This window comes from Salarias fasciatus, chromosome 4 (genome assembly GCF_902148845.1).
Source record: "Salarias fasciatus chromosome 4, fSalaFa1.1, whole genome shotgun sequence".
NCBI classification, from domain to species: domain Eukaryota; kingdom Metazoa; phylum Chordata; class Actinopteri; order Blenniiformes; family Blenniidae; genus Salarias; species Salarias fasciatus.
Window position 1 is genome coordinate 16,038,394 of NC_043748.1, and position 14,824 is coordinate 16,053,217.

Genomic DNA, 14,824 nt, shown 5'->3' on the forward strand with positions numbered 1-14,824 from the left:
CGAGCTCCGGTCCGGCTTTAACAGGCGTGATGCAGACAACGGGAGACACGCTCTGGCATGACACAAAAAGGACATTTCGGTTGTACAAAATAAAAATAAAACGTCCTCTCTCTCACAAATCCAGCCTCACAGAAGAAGGTTATAACAGAAGACGCAGCCTTCTTCAAAGGAGGACACTTACTCCTCCCAGACGTCAAATGTTGTGTTCAAGAGCGCTTTGTTAAACTGTTTAAAAACACTCAGAAAAGATTTCAAGCCTATTTCAGTCTCAAATTGAGTCTCAAACAGCGTGAAAATTGTTATTTTCCAACATAATAATAGAGAGCTTAAAAAAATAAAAGGAACGAGTGAATGACACAGCACAGTGAATTTAATATAACATAAAATACGTAATATATGTAAAATAATTAAAAAATATTGAAGTCTTACTTTTCATCGTTCATCCCAGTGCTGATCCGGTCCAAACCTGCTGAAGCTCCCGCATTTACACATCCTGTGTATAAATTGGCGGGTAATTGTGTATATTTTCCCGCAAATGTGTATAACTTGCAATGCGTCCTGCTGCCTCTGGGGGCGCTGTTGGACACACACGGGTTACACAACGTCTTGGTCTCACAAGCCATCCTGGCATATGAGCCCAATATGTGTGAACCTCAGAATGGCAGGGGGTGGGCCATAACAGTACATCAACTATATTAACTAATAACACAAGAAGTTATGTAATCGTACATATAGTAATTATGACATATACCATTATATTTCAATAATTATAACATTATAAAGTTTTATGTTTATGAGACCATCAAAATTGGTTTCGTAACCCGATTGGTCTTGTAATGCTGGTGAGTAAACCTGGAAATTGGTTTTACAAACCATATATCCCTACTCACGCACACACACACACACACACACACACACACACACACACACCTCTGACTGATTCATCTTGGTCACACATCCAGAAGAGCAACTTCTGCACGTTGGCTGCCCAGTAGTAGTATCTAAAATTTGGCAAGACAAACCCACCTCTGTTCATTGGAGATTGTAGAACTGATTCGCGAATTCTGGGTGGTTTTCCAGCCCAAAGAAAAGTTGTAATAGCGTTGTCTAATTTGACAAAAAAAGATTTACTAAGAAGAATGGGGAGATGTTGAAAAAGGTATAGAAAGCACGGAAGGACAACCATCTTAACCAAATTTATTCGACCCACTAATGAAAGGGGTAAAACTGACCAATGACCAAAATCCCTCTCAGTCCTCTCCATCAAGGGGGCAACATTTGTACGAAACAGAGCTTGAAGTGAAGTTGAGATTTGAATGCCAAGGTATCGAAACCCATCTGTTGACCACTTAAAAGGCACAATGGAATTAGGAATTGATTTAGTCTTATCATTGAGAGATAGCAATTCACTTTTCCCATACTTTAGTTTATAACCAGAAATACTTCCAAAGTTGTTTAAAATAGTAAATATAGTTGGAAAAGAATTTATATGGTCAGAAAAGAAAAGTAGGAGGTCGTCCGCATACAGGGAGACCTTATGGGTAATGCCAGTGTGAGTGATTCCTTTAATGTTGTTGTCTGAGCGCAACTTAATTGCTAGAGGTTCGATCGCCATGATGAACAACAAAGGTGACAATGGACAGCCCTGTCTGGTTCCACTTGACAAGGAGAACGGAGGGGATGAGACTTTGTTGGTTTGGACGGAAGCCTGGGGTGAGGAATATAAAAGCTTGACCCAGTCAACAAATCGTCCAAGTCCAAATCTGCCCAAGATGTTGGTCAAATAGCTCCATTCTACCCTGTCAAAGGCCTTCTCAGCATCAAGAGAGGCCACATCCTCAGGGGATAAAGAACCAGGGGATGTGATTATGTCAAGAAGGCGTCTAGTATTAGAAGATGATTGTCGTCCAGCTATAAAGCCGGTCTGATCCGGTTCAATAACACAGGGCAGGACAAGCTGAAGACGACAGGCAAGGATCTTAGAGAGAACTTTAAAGTCAACATTAAGGAATGAGATTGGTCTATAACTGCTGCAAAGCAGGAGGTCTTTGTTTTTTGTAAGCAGTAAAGTTATAGATGCTTCTGATGGGAAGTTATGAAAGTTAGGGAGCGTGCAAAAACACGTGTACTCCACTTGAAGGATCATGGGAGCTCTCAGCAGTGAGTGGTTTTCATTGGTTCTTTTCAGTTTTTTAGTCACTGCAAAAGAAACTAAAATGTGTGGAACAGTACGAGGTGAGAAAGAGGGAAAAAAAAGGGCAGAGCAAAGAACAAAAATTAAACTAAGCTACAAAAGAGTAAATTGAGTTCTACGCACACACACTCACACACACATATCGAACAGTACAGTGCAGTAGGATTTTGAGTGACCTCTAAAGGAGCTTCAGTCACTGTGGGAGTCGAGCACAATAATAAACGGCTGAATCTTCAGTGCTGAGACTGTTCATCTGTAAATATACCTGCTGTTTGTCATTGTCTCTGGAGATAGTAAACCTCCCTTGAACTGACTGAGAGTAGTATTTAGTGCTACCAGACGGGCTACTGATATAAGCAATCCACTCCAGTCCTTTTCCGGGAGCCTGTCTATTCCAAGCCATGTCATATTCACGAAATGTGAATTCAGAAGCTGTACAAGTCAGTGTGTGTGATTCTCCAGGGTTTTTGAGAACTGATCCAGATTCAGTCAGAGTCTGAGCACCAGTACCTGTCAGGACAAATGAAGAAGACTGGTGTGAGAACTGTTGTCCTTGCATCAGAATAATCAGGGAAAATGTTGAATCTTCACCTGCCCAGCAGAGCGTGAACAGCAGCAGTCCTCTGACGACGTCCATCATGGAGAACTGTGGATCACTGCTCTGCTTCTGTGCAGATAAGTAAGAGGAACCAATGATGTTTTGCATTGACTCCTCCTCAACAAAACACACTGTGGGGCGTCGTACACAGTAAAAAACACCAGTGTCCTCAAGCTGCAGATTCAGCCCTGTTAATTCCACTCTGCTGGTTGCAGTCAGTGTGCAGTAGCTGAACTTGTTTCTTAGAGGATTGTTTTAATAAAAATCTCCTGTCCCCCATCGAACCAAGATCCAGTCCACTGCTGCTCCTTGGCGCTGTCTGATCCAGCCTGTAGCGTCGCTGTTGTCAGTCAGAGAATAACCAGAAACCTGACAGGTGCTCGTCAAAGACTGTCCACGCTGCACGGACATTGAATCAGGCTGACTAAGATTAACACGATGTACACCTGTTGAAATAACAAACAGATATTAGCTCCATCATGAATGTGATCATTCAGTGTTTCTGGGATCTTTCTTGATGGCTGAAAACTCCTCACAGGATGCAGCTGCTGGCAGCAGAAATGAATCTGTACCTAGTTGGGTGTGCCTTGAAAACAAATCTTTTTATCCCCTTCATTCAACCTTGTGCGGTCAACTGCCTTTTTCAATGACATGTTTTAAAGATTTTCCAGTTGTGTTGACTTCACTTAAAATCTGGAAACAATTCAGAAAGGAATTTGGATACTTAAGCCCCTCTGGCCTAAACTGTATTTACAGAAATTGTTATTTTGAACCATCTACTGATCCGGGATTCCGAAGCTGGCATAACAAAGGTATAAAATGTCTAAATGATTTGTACAAGAATGGTATATTCTCCTCATTTGAACAGCTTTCATCCACTTAAGATCTTCCGAAGCATCATCTTTTCCGGTATTTTCAAATCAGAGACTACATTAAAAAACAACTCCCCCATTTTCCAAATCGTCCTCCCGAAACAGTCCAAGATTCCATCATGGGCATAGATCCTATTCGTAAAGGTTGTATCTCAGCTCTGTATAAGGAAATATGTCTCGCTGCCTCCTCTCCGCTAACTGCAGTCAAAAAATTGTGAGAAGACAGTCTCAATCTTACATTTACGGAAGCACAGTGGAACTCGGCCCTTTCTCTCGTTTATGCCTCATCTATTTGTGCCCGTCATAGGCTCATTCAGTGCAAAATTGTATTTAGGGCCCGCTATACAAAAGCGAGATTAGCAAAGATTTATAACTCCGTCAACGATGTCTGTAACAGATGCAACTTGTCTCCAGCAAATCATACTCATATGTTTTGGTTGTGCCCCAAATTGGATCAACACTGGAGTTACATTTTTGAAGTACTGAGTAAAGCATACAGTTGTATTTTTGATTTCCCGTTTTCTTTTTCTATAGTGCCTTTTTTTCTGTTTTTTGTTCTGGATTTTTTATGCGTTCATTTATTATTTCTATTTTCGATTTTCTTTTTTTTGACATGCAAAATTCACAGTTTTTTATCTTCTTGTCTTTTTGATACTGCAATTGTGTGTCAGAATTTAAAAAAATTAAAAAGATTTTTTTTTTAATTTTTATTTTTAAATAAGAACTACAATAAAACTCCACAAAAAACAACTAGGGGGCTGTACAGGTCATTAATTAAGGATTAAAAAAAATGTTAATAAATGTGCAAAACTGAGGAAACAGCAGCTGTTGTGGTTTAACTTCCCATTCCTCAAGCTCACCAACAACATGTTTGACGTCCTTCTGTAATATGAGAAATGTATTATAAATGATGAATGTAAGAGGAAATGCAGAACAGTTTTCTACAAGTGTGGAAAGAAAATAAATGTTTTACGCATCTGAAATATGAAACACCCTAAAAGTAAAAGGAGCTTTAGGAAAATGTCTTGTTATTGCATCAAGGTGTTTTCTGTCTTGTCAACAGCAATTTTACTGAACTGACAGTTGACTCCAGACTCAGAGTCATCTGTTGACTTGTCATGTCTTTGCATTGTAGGAACAGGTCATGCATGCAAAAGGAGGATATGGAAGCTCCAGGCTGCAGGCTTTAAACGCAGAATCAAACCTTTTCAAAGAAGGGACAGTTTGCTGAGAAGACTTCATGGCAAAAATAATTATAAACCTGACCTTACCAGCCACCATTCAAGTCGTATTATCAATGTAGTGGACAGATTGGCTTTAAACATTCAGGAAATCAACATAAACAGTGAGCAAAAAGAACAATACAGGCACCACTCAAAGAAATCAGTCAAGATTATCTGAATTTCATTCAGTGTTCTGGTCCAGGATAACTTTGACTTCACAGCAGATGCTCTTCCTGCCAATTCCTGTTTCACAAGAATGAATCTAATCAAACAAAACTTTGAATGAGAGAAATAAAAAGGCACAAAATGATAGACTGTCATTTATTCCCATTTATTCCCAGTTCAGAAAGAGAAGAAAAAAACAGATGAGAGACGACCTCCACAAAAAGCTGCTCATCAATGCTTTCTTTTCCTTTTGAGTTTTGTTGAGTTTGTTTCAGTTCCTGAGCAGCCATTTGCCAGTCAAACCACCAAGTATCTCTATTTCTCTGTCTTCAAACATCTGCTGAAACAATTTGCAGAGTTATCTGTGGAAACATGCAGGTTTTGACACACTTCCGTTTTAATTCCAATGTTTTCAGGAAAATAAGTCTGCAAGTGCTGCCAGCATGAAGATGAAGTCATACTATGATTGAATTACCACAGGTTCAGCAAGAATCTGATAATAAAGTGACTGTAATATGTGTTTCCTGTGTATTATATCATTTGAGAAAATACTGGTTTTGTTTTTTATTTATCAGGTGAACATCTTTAATTTTCCTCAATTTCTGAATTTGACTAATATTTGTAACTGATGTTTTGAGTATGTCACAACAAAATATATTTTATTAAACTTTCTCAATGTCAGTTGAAGGTCGCTGTGCAAATAATGTGCACAAATCATAAGTTCCAGTGAATGCCCTGTGTGTTCTAATAACATGAGTAGGGAATAATAATGTGATCTCCCAGCTCAGTAAATTTGTTAAAACTTTGCAAATAAATAATACTCTTTTCCACTGGCTCCAGTTAGAACAACAGCAGTTTGATAAACTTTATACAAACACGGCGGCGTTCTGCATGAAGCAGCTATAAAAACATCCAGCTCTCACCACAGTTTGCTGCACATCGGCTCACCATCAACCATGTTTTCTGTTGCTGTCCTGTTGCTCTGTGCAGCTGGCTCCTGTGAGTCCTCTCTGTCTTTGACAAAGCTCATGTGTCTTTGCTGTGTGATCTGGACATTTGTCAGGATCAATTTTTGTTACCTATTTAACACTTATGACATTTTTTATAGTCATCAATATTTTTACACATGTGAAATGTGAACAAATAAACCTGAAAACTGATGGTATGAAATGACCAGAGGAGGCGCTACAATACCACAAAAAGAAGAAGCAGGGAACTTCATCACTGTATAAATCATCATGGCTGTGAGAGGCTTTGCACATGAACCCAGAAACGCAGGAAAAATAAACTCACATCTCACAGAATATAAAGAAACAACTCAAAAATCAACAGATGTTCCTCTGTCTCAATGCTTGGAACAAAAGTCCCATCAGTGAAGAGCATGATTATTTTCTTTTTCCTGGTGTCGAACAATCTGTCATGCATTTGAGGCTGACGGGTGACTATTAAACTGTCCGTAGATGCTGATGTGTTTTGTGTGATTTTCTTCTCTGTGACCGAATGAAAACCTGTCCTGTGTGTAACTTGACTTCCTCCATTGACAGATGTGAGCAGCTCCAGCGCCCTGTGACACTAAGTTGGATAAAGTAGTCTCGAAGGATTTATTATAATCTGAATGAAAAACATGTTTTTGAAATAGAAAAATCAACATATTAATAATTCAAATAATAAATAAGACATTTAAATTAAAATGTCTCTCATATTTTCTTCCCTGAAAACAAATACAAATGACTAAACTCTTTAGGAGGAGTCAATGCAAAACACATCTTCCACCTCTACTTACTGGCTGCTCAGAGAATGACAGACAGCAGTAAACAGGCAGTTTAACACGATGGCCTCCAGCAGCTTCAGACTACTGCTTTTAACTCTCTGCTGGGCAGGTGAAGCATTTCACAAACCTTATGTTGGTTTTCTATTTCAATATATTGTCACTGACAGCAAGTGAAACTGTGTCTTTTGTATTGACAGGAGCTCGCAGTCAGACTCTGACTGAGTCTGATCCTGTGGTCAAAAAGCCAGGAGAGTCCCACACATTGACCTGTACAGGCTCTGGAATCACACTGAGAAGCTACTGGATGCACTGGATCAGACAGGCTCCTGGGAAAGGACTGGAGTGGATTGCCTGGCACGACAGCCACAGTGGTAGTGGCAGATCTTACTCTGAGTCAGTCCGGGGCCGCTTCACCATCTCCAGAGACGACAGCAGAAATCAGCTGCTTCTGCAGATGAACAGTCTAAAAATGGAAGATTCTGCTGTTTATTACTGTGCCGGAGAGACACAGTGTGTGAGCTTAGTGTTACAGCTGTACAAAAGCTCCTTTAATATGGAGTACTTTTCCAGCAACAGAATAAATAAAGTAAAAAATAAATAAATAAATTCACTGCTTCAGGTTTCATGACTTATCAAGTTTGTATTTATGAAGAGTACATGTGTCCTTGAATGGTCATAAATAAACACTTTCATAAATCATATTAGTTTGACTTTTCACATGACTGAAACTTCAGAGATAACAGATAAAAGTTTTGTTTCTCAGTGTTATTTCAGTGCTCTTATTGCTTCTGTAGGTTTCATTAGAACGCTTCAGAGAAAATGTGTTGCGTTCAAACCATTTTAGTGACCTTACAATGCAAACAAGTTTCAGTCGCAGCTGTTGCTCCACTAATGATGCTTGACAGGACTGTTTTGCATTTTCTTGAGCATGAACAGGATGTGAGAGTGAAACTGCTCCCTCCATGACAACAGACACTCAGGTCGTCGGTCAACTATAATGTATAATTCTTAAAGTCCTCCCTATATTTCCATAACAATGAACAGAAATTATAATAATTCACATTAAGCCTATTTGGGATGTTAATAGTACAACAAAGACTATCACCGTTTGAAACAATCATAACCAGGTCGAAACGAACAAAAGTTCAATCTAGAGAATAGATTAAAAAAAAAAAACAAATCTATGAAAATTATTGAATGAAGCAGCAACAAGACAAAATTTAACATGAGATCATGCAAATCTTTCATAAAAAGAAAGTAAATGAAGAAACAGGGTTTGAAACTTCAATAAAACTAAATCACTATTTTAAAATAAGGTAAATCTTTTAGAATAAGTCAGTGTCCTGTGTGTGAACATTCACCTTCCTAACTTTCTGCTATGGGATCTTGAAGTGTGTGACATTAAATTGCGTTCATGTCCAGCATTTTTTCCTCTCCAGGTGTGAAACGTGAACAGCTGACAGCCACCTTGACTGTGCAGCTCGGTCAGTGTCTGAACATCACCTGGCAGCTTTCTGATCAGTGAACAGCCATCAAACACCATGGATTCATCTGGGAACAAAGAGCATCAGCAGACCAGAGTGAAAACCTCCCAGAGCCTGAACAGCTGCAACATGAAGCCACGAAAAGAGCATTCTACTATTAATAATGTCAGACCAGTTCACTGGTACAATAAAGGACAATCAGGTCCATTTCCAGGTTTCATGTTTGGAAATAATATGGCACCAATTACCAGGAATAAATGAACCATTAGTTTCACAGAATGATGTTCATCTTATTTTAACCAGGTATCAAATAAAATTGGCCCAGATTACTTTGTCACTTGGTTTATTTCAAGAAGTAAAAGTCAAATGTAAACACTTTTGTTTTCGTGAGCTTCCTGTGGGACTTTTCATTGAATTAGTGGCCATAATCCATGTGGAAGATACGATCAGTCGCTATTTGGCTCCCAGGTCATGAGGATGAAGTTTTTGTGGCCCCTCGATGACCAGAGACCAACACTGTCTCACATCTCTCGGAATTCTAACCAGTGTTGAGAATACTGTGTTACTGTAAATCGTCCACACGGGGGCAGCAGCAGGCTGGTAACTTATGATGCAGTTCAAATGACTGAAGTTTCTAAAAATCTGTTCCTTCATATTTTGTCCAAATGACAGCAGCTGTGGTGCTGCTGTCTCTCTGGAGCTTTAACTTCAGCGAAAGCTTTATTCTATTCAGCATTTGCAGCAAATTGACAGGATTAAATAAACCACACGTCACTTTTGGGAGAGTTGTCTGCATGTTATCAAGTATTCTCGCCATTTCTACAAGAAATATTTTGACCACATTTATGAACACGGCAACAGTTAAAGATTGCAAAAGATTTCAATCATTATTTTATATCTCTCCAGTTTTCTGCAGTAAGCCTGAGTTTGATACTGTGTTTTGCTATTTCCTCTTTTTACCAAATGTCTTATTTTAATGTCTTCATGTTGCTGTGCAGGTGTTGCAGGGTAAATAAGTTGTGTGTTTTCACACACTGCATGAAGTATGAGGAGAGACCAGATGCTGCTGAGCTGAAGAGGAAGTGCATCCTCACGTAACAGAATGATCCCAAAATCTTCAAACTAATAAGATAAAACAGTGACACTGGAGAAATGTACAACAAGATAACAACTAATGTCAATAAATGCAGTTAAAGAGAAGGTGTGTTTGTTTTTGAGAGGGAGGAGCTGATGCAAACTCTGATCACTTCCTCCTTTATATGATAGACAGTTGATGACAGAAACTAAATCATTGACCAAAACACTTGAAGACTGATCAGAAACAAACTGATTCAACAATGATCAGACTTCATCATGTGGCTGTTTTTCTCATCTTGTCAATTAACTGGACAGGTAAGGACAAATGATTAAAAAAAAAGTCTTGCCTCAGTTAAATAGCAATAGCTTCATTGAAATATCTAATCCTGTTTCTGGTCCAGGTGCTGACAGTCAAACACTGACTCAGTCTGAATCAGTGGTAAAGAGGCCTGGAGAATCAACCAGACTGACCTGCACATATTCAGGGTTTGGATCAAGCAATTACTATACAGCTTGGATCAGACAGCCTGCTGGAAAAGGACTGGAATGGATTGCCTCCATCTACAGCGATGGCAGCAGCACTTTTTACTCTGACTCAGTCAGAGGCCGCTTCACCATCTCCAGAGACAACAATAAAAAGCAGGTGTATCTGCAGATGAACAGTGTCACTACTGAGGATTCTGCTGTTTATTTCTGTGCTCGAGACTCACAGTGACTCAAGTCAGCTGAGCAGCTGTACAAAAACACAACACGTCAAACTATATTCGATCATTATCTTCATCATCATGTTAAAAGAAAGTGTATGATAGGTAATCATATCTGAAACACAGTTTCACCATCCTGCTGTGCAGCATTTGAACGGATGTACAATCACAAGAATCAACTAAAAAACACCCCCAGAAAACGGAATGTGAGTGTGTGTGATCTTTGCTGACTGATAGCTGGGATTGACTCCAGTTCCCCAAAACCTTCAATTGATCAAAGCAGCATAGAGGATAGAGGAATATGAAGAGACATTTTGTTGCAATTCATCCAAATCGCCATGGATATTTTACAAGTCATGAAAGCAAAACACTAAATTCTAGTGTTCATTCGAAAACTGCTGTTGGTCTGACAGTCCCTCCCCTTTTATGTATTTCCAATGTCCTCCATGCAAATCAGCCAGAATCTCAATGTTACTACAAAGATTTGACATCATGTTGCTCATTGTCCAGAAGAGGAGAAGCTCCCACCAGATTCCCTCCACCATGTTCTCTGTGACTCTGCTGCTGCTGGCTGCTGCATCCTGTGAGTGTCAGTGAGGCAGACATACTGCCGCTCTGATCACAGCAGATTGTCTGCACAGACGTAACACAGTGTTTGATGACTCAAAGTGTGTTTCTCCACAGGTGTAAGGAGTCAACAGCTCACACAGCCAGCCTCTGTGGTTGTGCAGCCTGGAGAGAGTCTGACCATCAACTGTCAGGTGTCTTATTCTGTGAGCGGCTATTGGACTGGTTGGATCAGACAGCCTGCAGGAAAAGGACTGGAGTGGATCGGAGTGGCACGTGCTGGATATACAACACAGTACAAAGATTCACTCAGAAATAAGTTCAGCATTTCCACAGACTCTTCCAGCAACACAGTGACTCTCAGAGGACAGAATATGCAGCCTCAAGACTCTGCTATGTATTACTGTGCCAGAGATGCACCATGAGAGAAAACACTGGTGAACTGAAACAAAAATCTATCAGCACAAACTACTGAAAGCCACCAGAGGTTGCGCTTTTGCGCCATTAATGATTTAATTCTCCATCTATCCAAGTTTCTGACCTAAACCACCAAAAGAACCATTTTTTTTTGCCTCCAACCAAACAAAACATGTCTGGAACCACACACGGAATTTAACATTCAAAGCCTGATCAAATCTTAAAAATAGTGATGCAATTCACACAAAACTGTTCTTTATGTTGCAGTTATGAAATAAAAGAAATAAAATTATGAACATATGTCATGATCATATATCAGCTTCCCCTCCTGAATTTAAGTTACTCTGGACCTTCATGCCTGTGTATGTGGGTAATTTGTGTGTGTTTAAGCATGTCCATTCACCTAAATGCACGCATGTTTATGCTTCAAATATCCATCCTTCCATTTCCTACCGCTTATCCTCTTCAGGTTTGCGGGTGGCTGGATCCAATCCCAGCTGCTGTGGGCGAGGGCGGGGTACACCCTGGACAGGTTGCCAGTCTGTCGCAGAGAGACAAACAACCATTCACACTCACATCCACTCCTCGGGGCAATTTAGGCAAAACAGTTAACCTGACTTGCATGTTTTTGGACCGTGGGAGGAAGCCAGAGTACCCAGAGGAAATCCACATGCACACAAGGAGAACTTGCCACACAGAAAGGCCCCGAGTAATGGCCGGAACTTGAACCCAGGACCTTCTTGCTGTGAGGCAAGAGTGCTAACCGCCACCGTGTGGCCCGCTTCAAATATCCTTCCTTTTAATATTGTTTCCAAACATCCATGAAGCACTTTGAGTTGCACATTGTCTCTTGAGACATTATCAAAAAATCACGTTTATTGATTGATGAATCAGAAGTCCCAGTTTAAATGAAACTATAAAGGATGTCTTTTAGAATTTCACATCCTTGTTATCAAACAGCTTCACTGACATGTTCATGGAAACACAAGTCAATGCATGACCCATTTCCACACTGTGGTTTCCTGATGCAAATCTTTCCTCTGAGCAGTGTACTTCTGTCCTGCTGACTCATCTTGTTCATTGTGTGGAGCTTCAGGGCTCAGATCTCTGAACTCAGGAGGATGAACATGCTGGAACATGCTGGTTGCCCATGCTGGTTGCTGGTTGCCCTCTTGCTGCCCTGTGAGTCTCCTGCTTGTTTGGTTTCAGCTTTTACCACAAGCCAGCAGCAACTTCATGATTTCAAGAAATTTTCCTGATGACTTTCTAACTCTCTTCTGTGGTTTCTCAGACTGTTCAGGGCAGTCAATGGAGTCCATCACTCCCAGTCCAGTGGTGAAAACTCCTGGAGAGACTCTCCGTCTGTCCTGCAGAGGATCTGGCTTCACATTTAGCTGCTGTGTTATGGTCTGGGTCAGACAACCTGCAGGAAAAGCACTGGAATGGATTGGAAGCAGCTATTCTAATCCTAGTAGTAATAATTATCCCAGCAGCCTGAGGGGACGTATTGAAGTCAGTCGAGACGACAGCAGCAGCATGACATATATGACACTGTCCAATTTAGTACCAGAGGATTCTGCTGTGTATTACTGTGCCAGAGACACCATGACTTAAATCAACAGAGGATCTCTGCAGTGACCAACACGTGGCCGTACAGGACAAGCATGTTCTCCTATGAGCTAAAAATAGCCTGCATTGGATCTGTTTTAATGACGAAGGAGCAAATGCTGATCTCTGTCCCTTTGCGTTCCAGAGTTTTATTATGAAAGAGCATCATTGATGCTGACGTATAAATTTATCAGATGGCCTCAACGGTGATCAAACTTCAGTTTGCTCTTGTTTCTCTTTTCATTTAAATTCACTTCAGCAATCAATTGTACAGTTAAGGGGTTTTATGGTATTTTCTTTTTAATTTAACCAAATATAAGCGTGTCATAAAGTATGGCTATATCAAAGTACCTCATAAAGTTTGTCGGCACTGGCAGTGAAACACACCGGTGATTTAAATCAGTTATTAAATGGAGGTAACAATAAACATCATTTGTATCAGAGGATCAACAGCTTGATGATGGAAGAATTTGGATCTGATCAAAGGCAGTCAGCAATGGAAATAAGGCTGGATTTGCATTGATTTGCAAACTTTTCATTTCACATTTGTATCAAATAATTAATCTATTTATTCATTGAATTATTAGTTTTTTCTTTCTCCCTGTTTCTCATTGTAAAGACTCCCTCAGTTCTTCAGGCTGCTGCAGTTGTTGGAGCCAATTAAGAAAGTAAATTTAATTTTGTATTTGATATATATTTAAGTTATGGTCAGAAAAATTAGGGATTGTGTTTGTTTTGTGGATAATTATTAGTCTGTATTTCTCCTCCTCCCAGTCAGGCTCTCCTCCCTGCAATCAGGATAAAAGCGCAGGTGTGAGGGGTTCTGGTGAGGTGTGGAAGTGTGGAAGGAGGAAGGAGAGAAACAGTTTTTCGACCACAGAAAGCGCAGACAGTAGAGCCACAGAAAATATAGAAAGATTTGATTTGTTTTGTTCTATTTTGATTTAAGTCAACCACGGAGATCATTTTGGTTTGTTTAAATAAATCTGGAACTTTGAGTTTAAAGAAATATCTCCGCGAGTGCTTGTTGGTATCTGCGAGTCGGGACCTCCTCCTCAAAGAGAATTATTAGTTCTGGTTTGCTGGACTTTGGGGTGAAAGAATCGCTGTAACAGCAGTTGTTTGGATCACTCTCATCAAGGAATGTCAGTGGTTCCTGTCTGTTCTGCCTCTTTCATGTCATCAGTCATAAACCTGTTTCATTGTGTAACTCTGATGTCAACCTCAAATTCTAATTTTTTGTTGTGTTCCTGGTTAGTAAAAACTGAATAATACCACAAAGTTTCATTCTTCATCCCCTGACTTTTCTTTCAACAGATCATCTCTACAGGAATAAATTAGTTTGTTTTGTGTGGAATGACAAAATAAACAAGTCAATCCTTCAGTGTAGGTTCAAGTAGCAATGATCCAAGCAAAATTTTCTCCCATCACTGTTCCAAAGTATATTCATGACACAGCCGTCTAAATTCTTGGTGAATCGCTGCTCAGTTTTTTAGAGACTTGAGAACATTTTATTGATTCTTGCATCAGAGAAGAAGCTTGAATATCATCACCTTAAATTCAAACATGCTTCAACGTTCAGCTGCATGTATAAAGTACTGGTCCTGAGTTATGGAAACAGATGTCCTTTAAAGACTTATAAACAAAGTCAAGTGTTGACTTGATAGTCGAGTTAGACCATCCTTAATTCATGGATCACATTCAATATGCAAATTCAGTGTTCTTCCTTCCCAGTCACATATATAAAGCACTGACATCAGGAAGACGTTCACAGCACGTCAGTTTCAACTGAGTTTCAAGACATCATGTTTACTGCAGCTCTGTTCCTGTTGCTGGCATTTGGATCTTGTGAGTCTCTATAAATGTCAGTTACTGTATGACTCACTTTCATACTTAAACATTCCTTTTTTTTTTTCTCTCTCAAACAGATGGGAGGTGTGAACAGCTGACACAACCTGCTTCTATGACAATACAGCTGGGTCAAGACCTGACCATCGCCTGTCAGGTGTCTTATTCTGTGAGGAGCTATTGGACTGGTTGGATCAGACAGCCTGCAGGAAAAGGACTGGAGTGGATTGGAGTGGCAGCTGGATCTACAACACATTACAAAGATTCCCTCAGAAATAAGTTCAGCATCTCCACAG

The 14,824-nt window shown here is 40.0% G+C and overlaps 1 gene segment (V, D, J or C); it reads left to right on the forward strand.

Annotated features, from left to right (window-relative positions):
- Positions 1–6,870: 6,870 nt before the first annotated feature.
- On the forward strand, positions 6,871–8,268 carry LOC115386826 (immunoglobulin heavy variable 3-33-like). The segment is given in 3 exon segments: positions 6,871–6,932; positions 7,021–7,409; positions 8,263–8,268. Coding segments are annotated over 3 exon segments (444 nt in total).
- Positions 8,269–14,824: the final 6,556 nt, after the last annotated feature.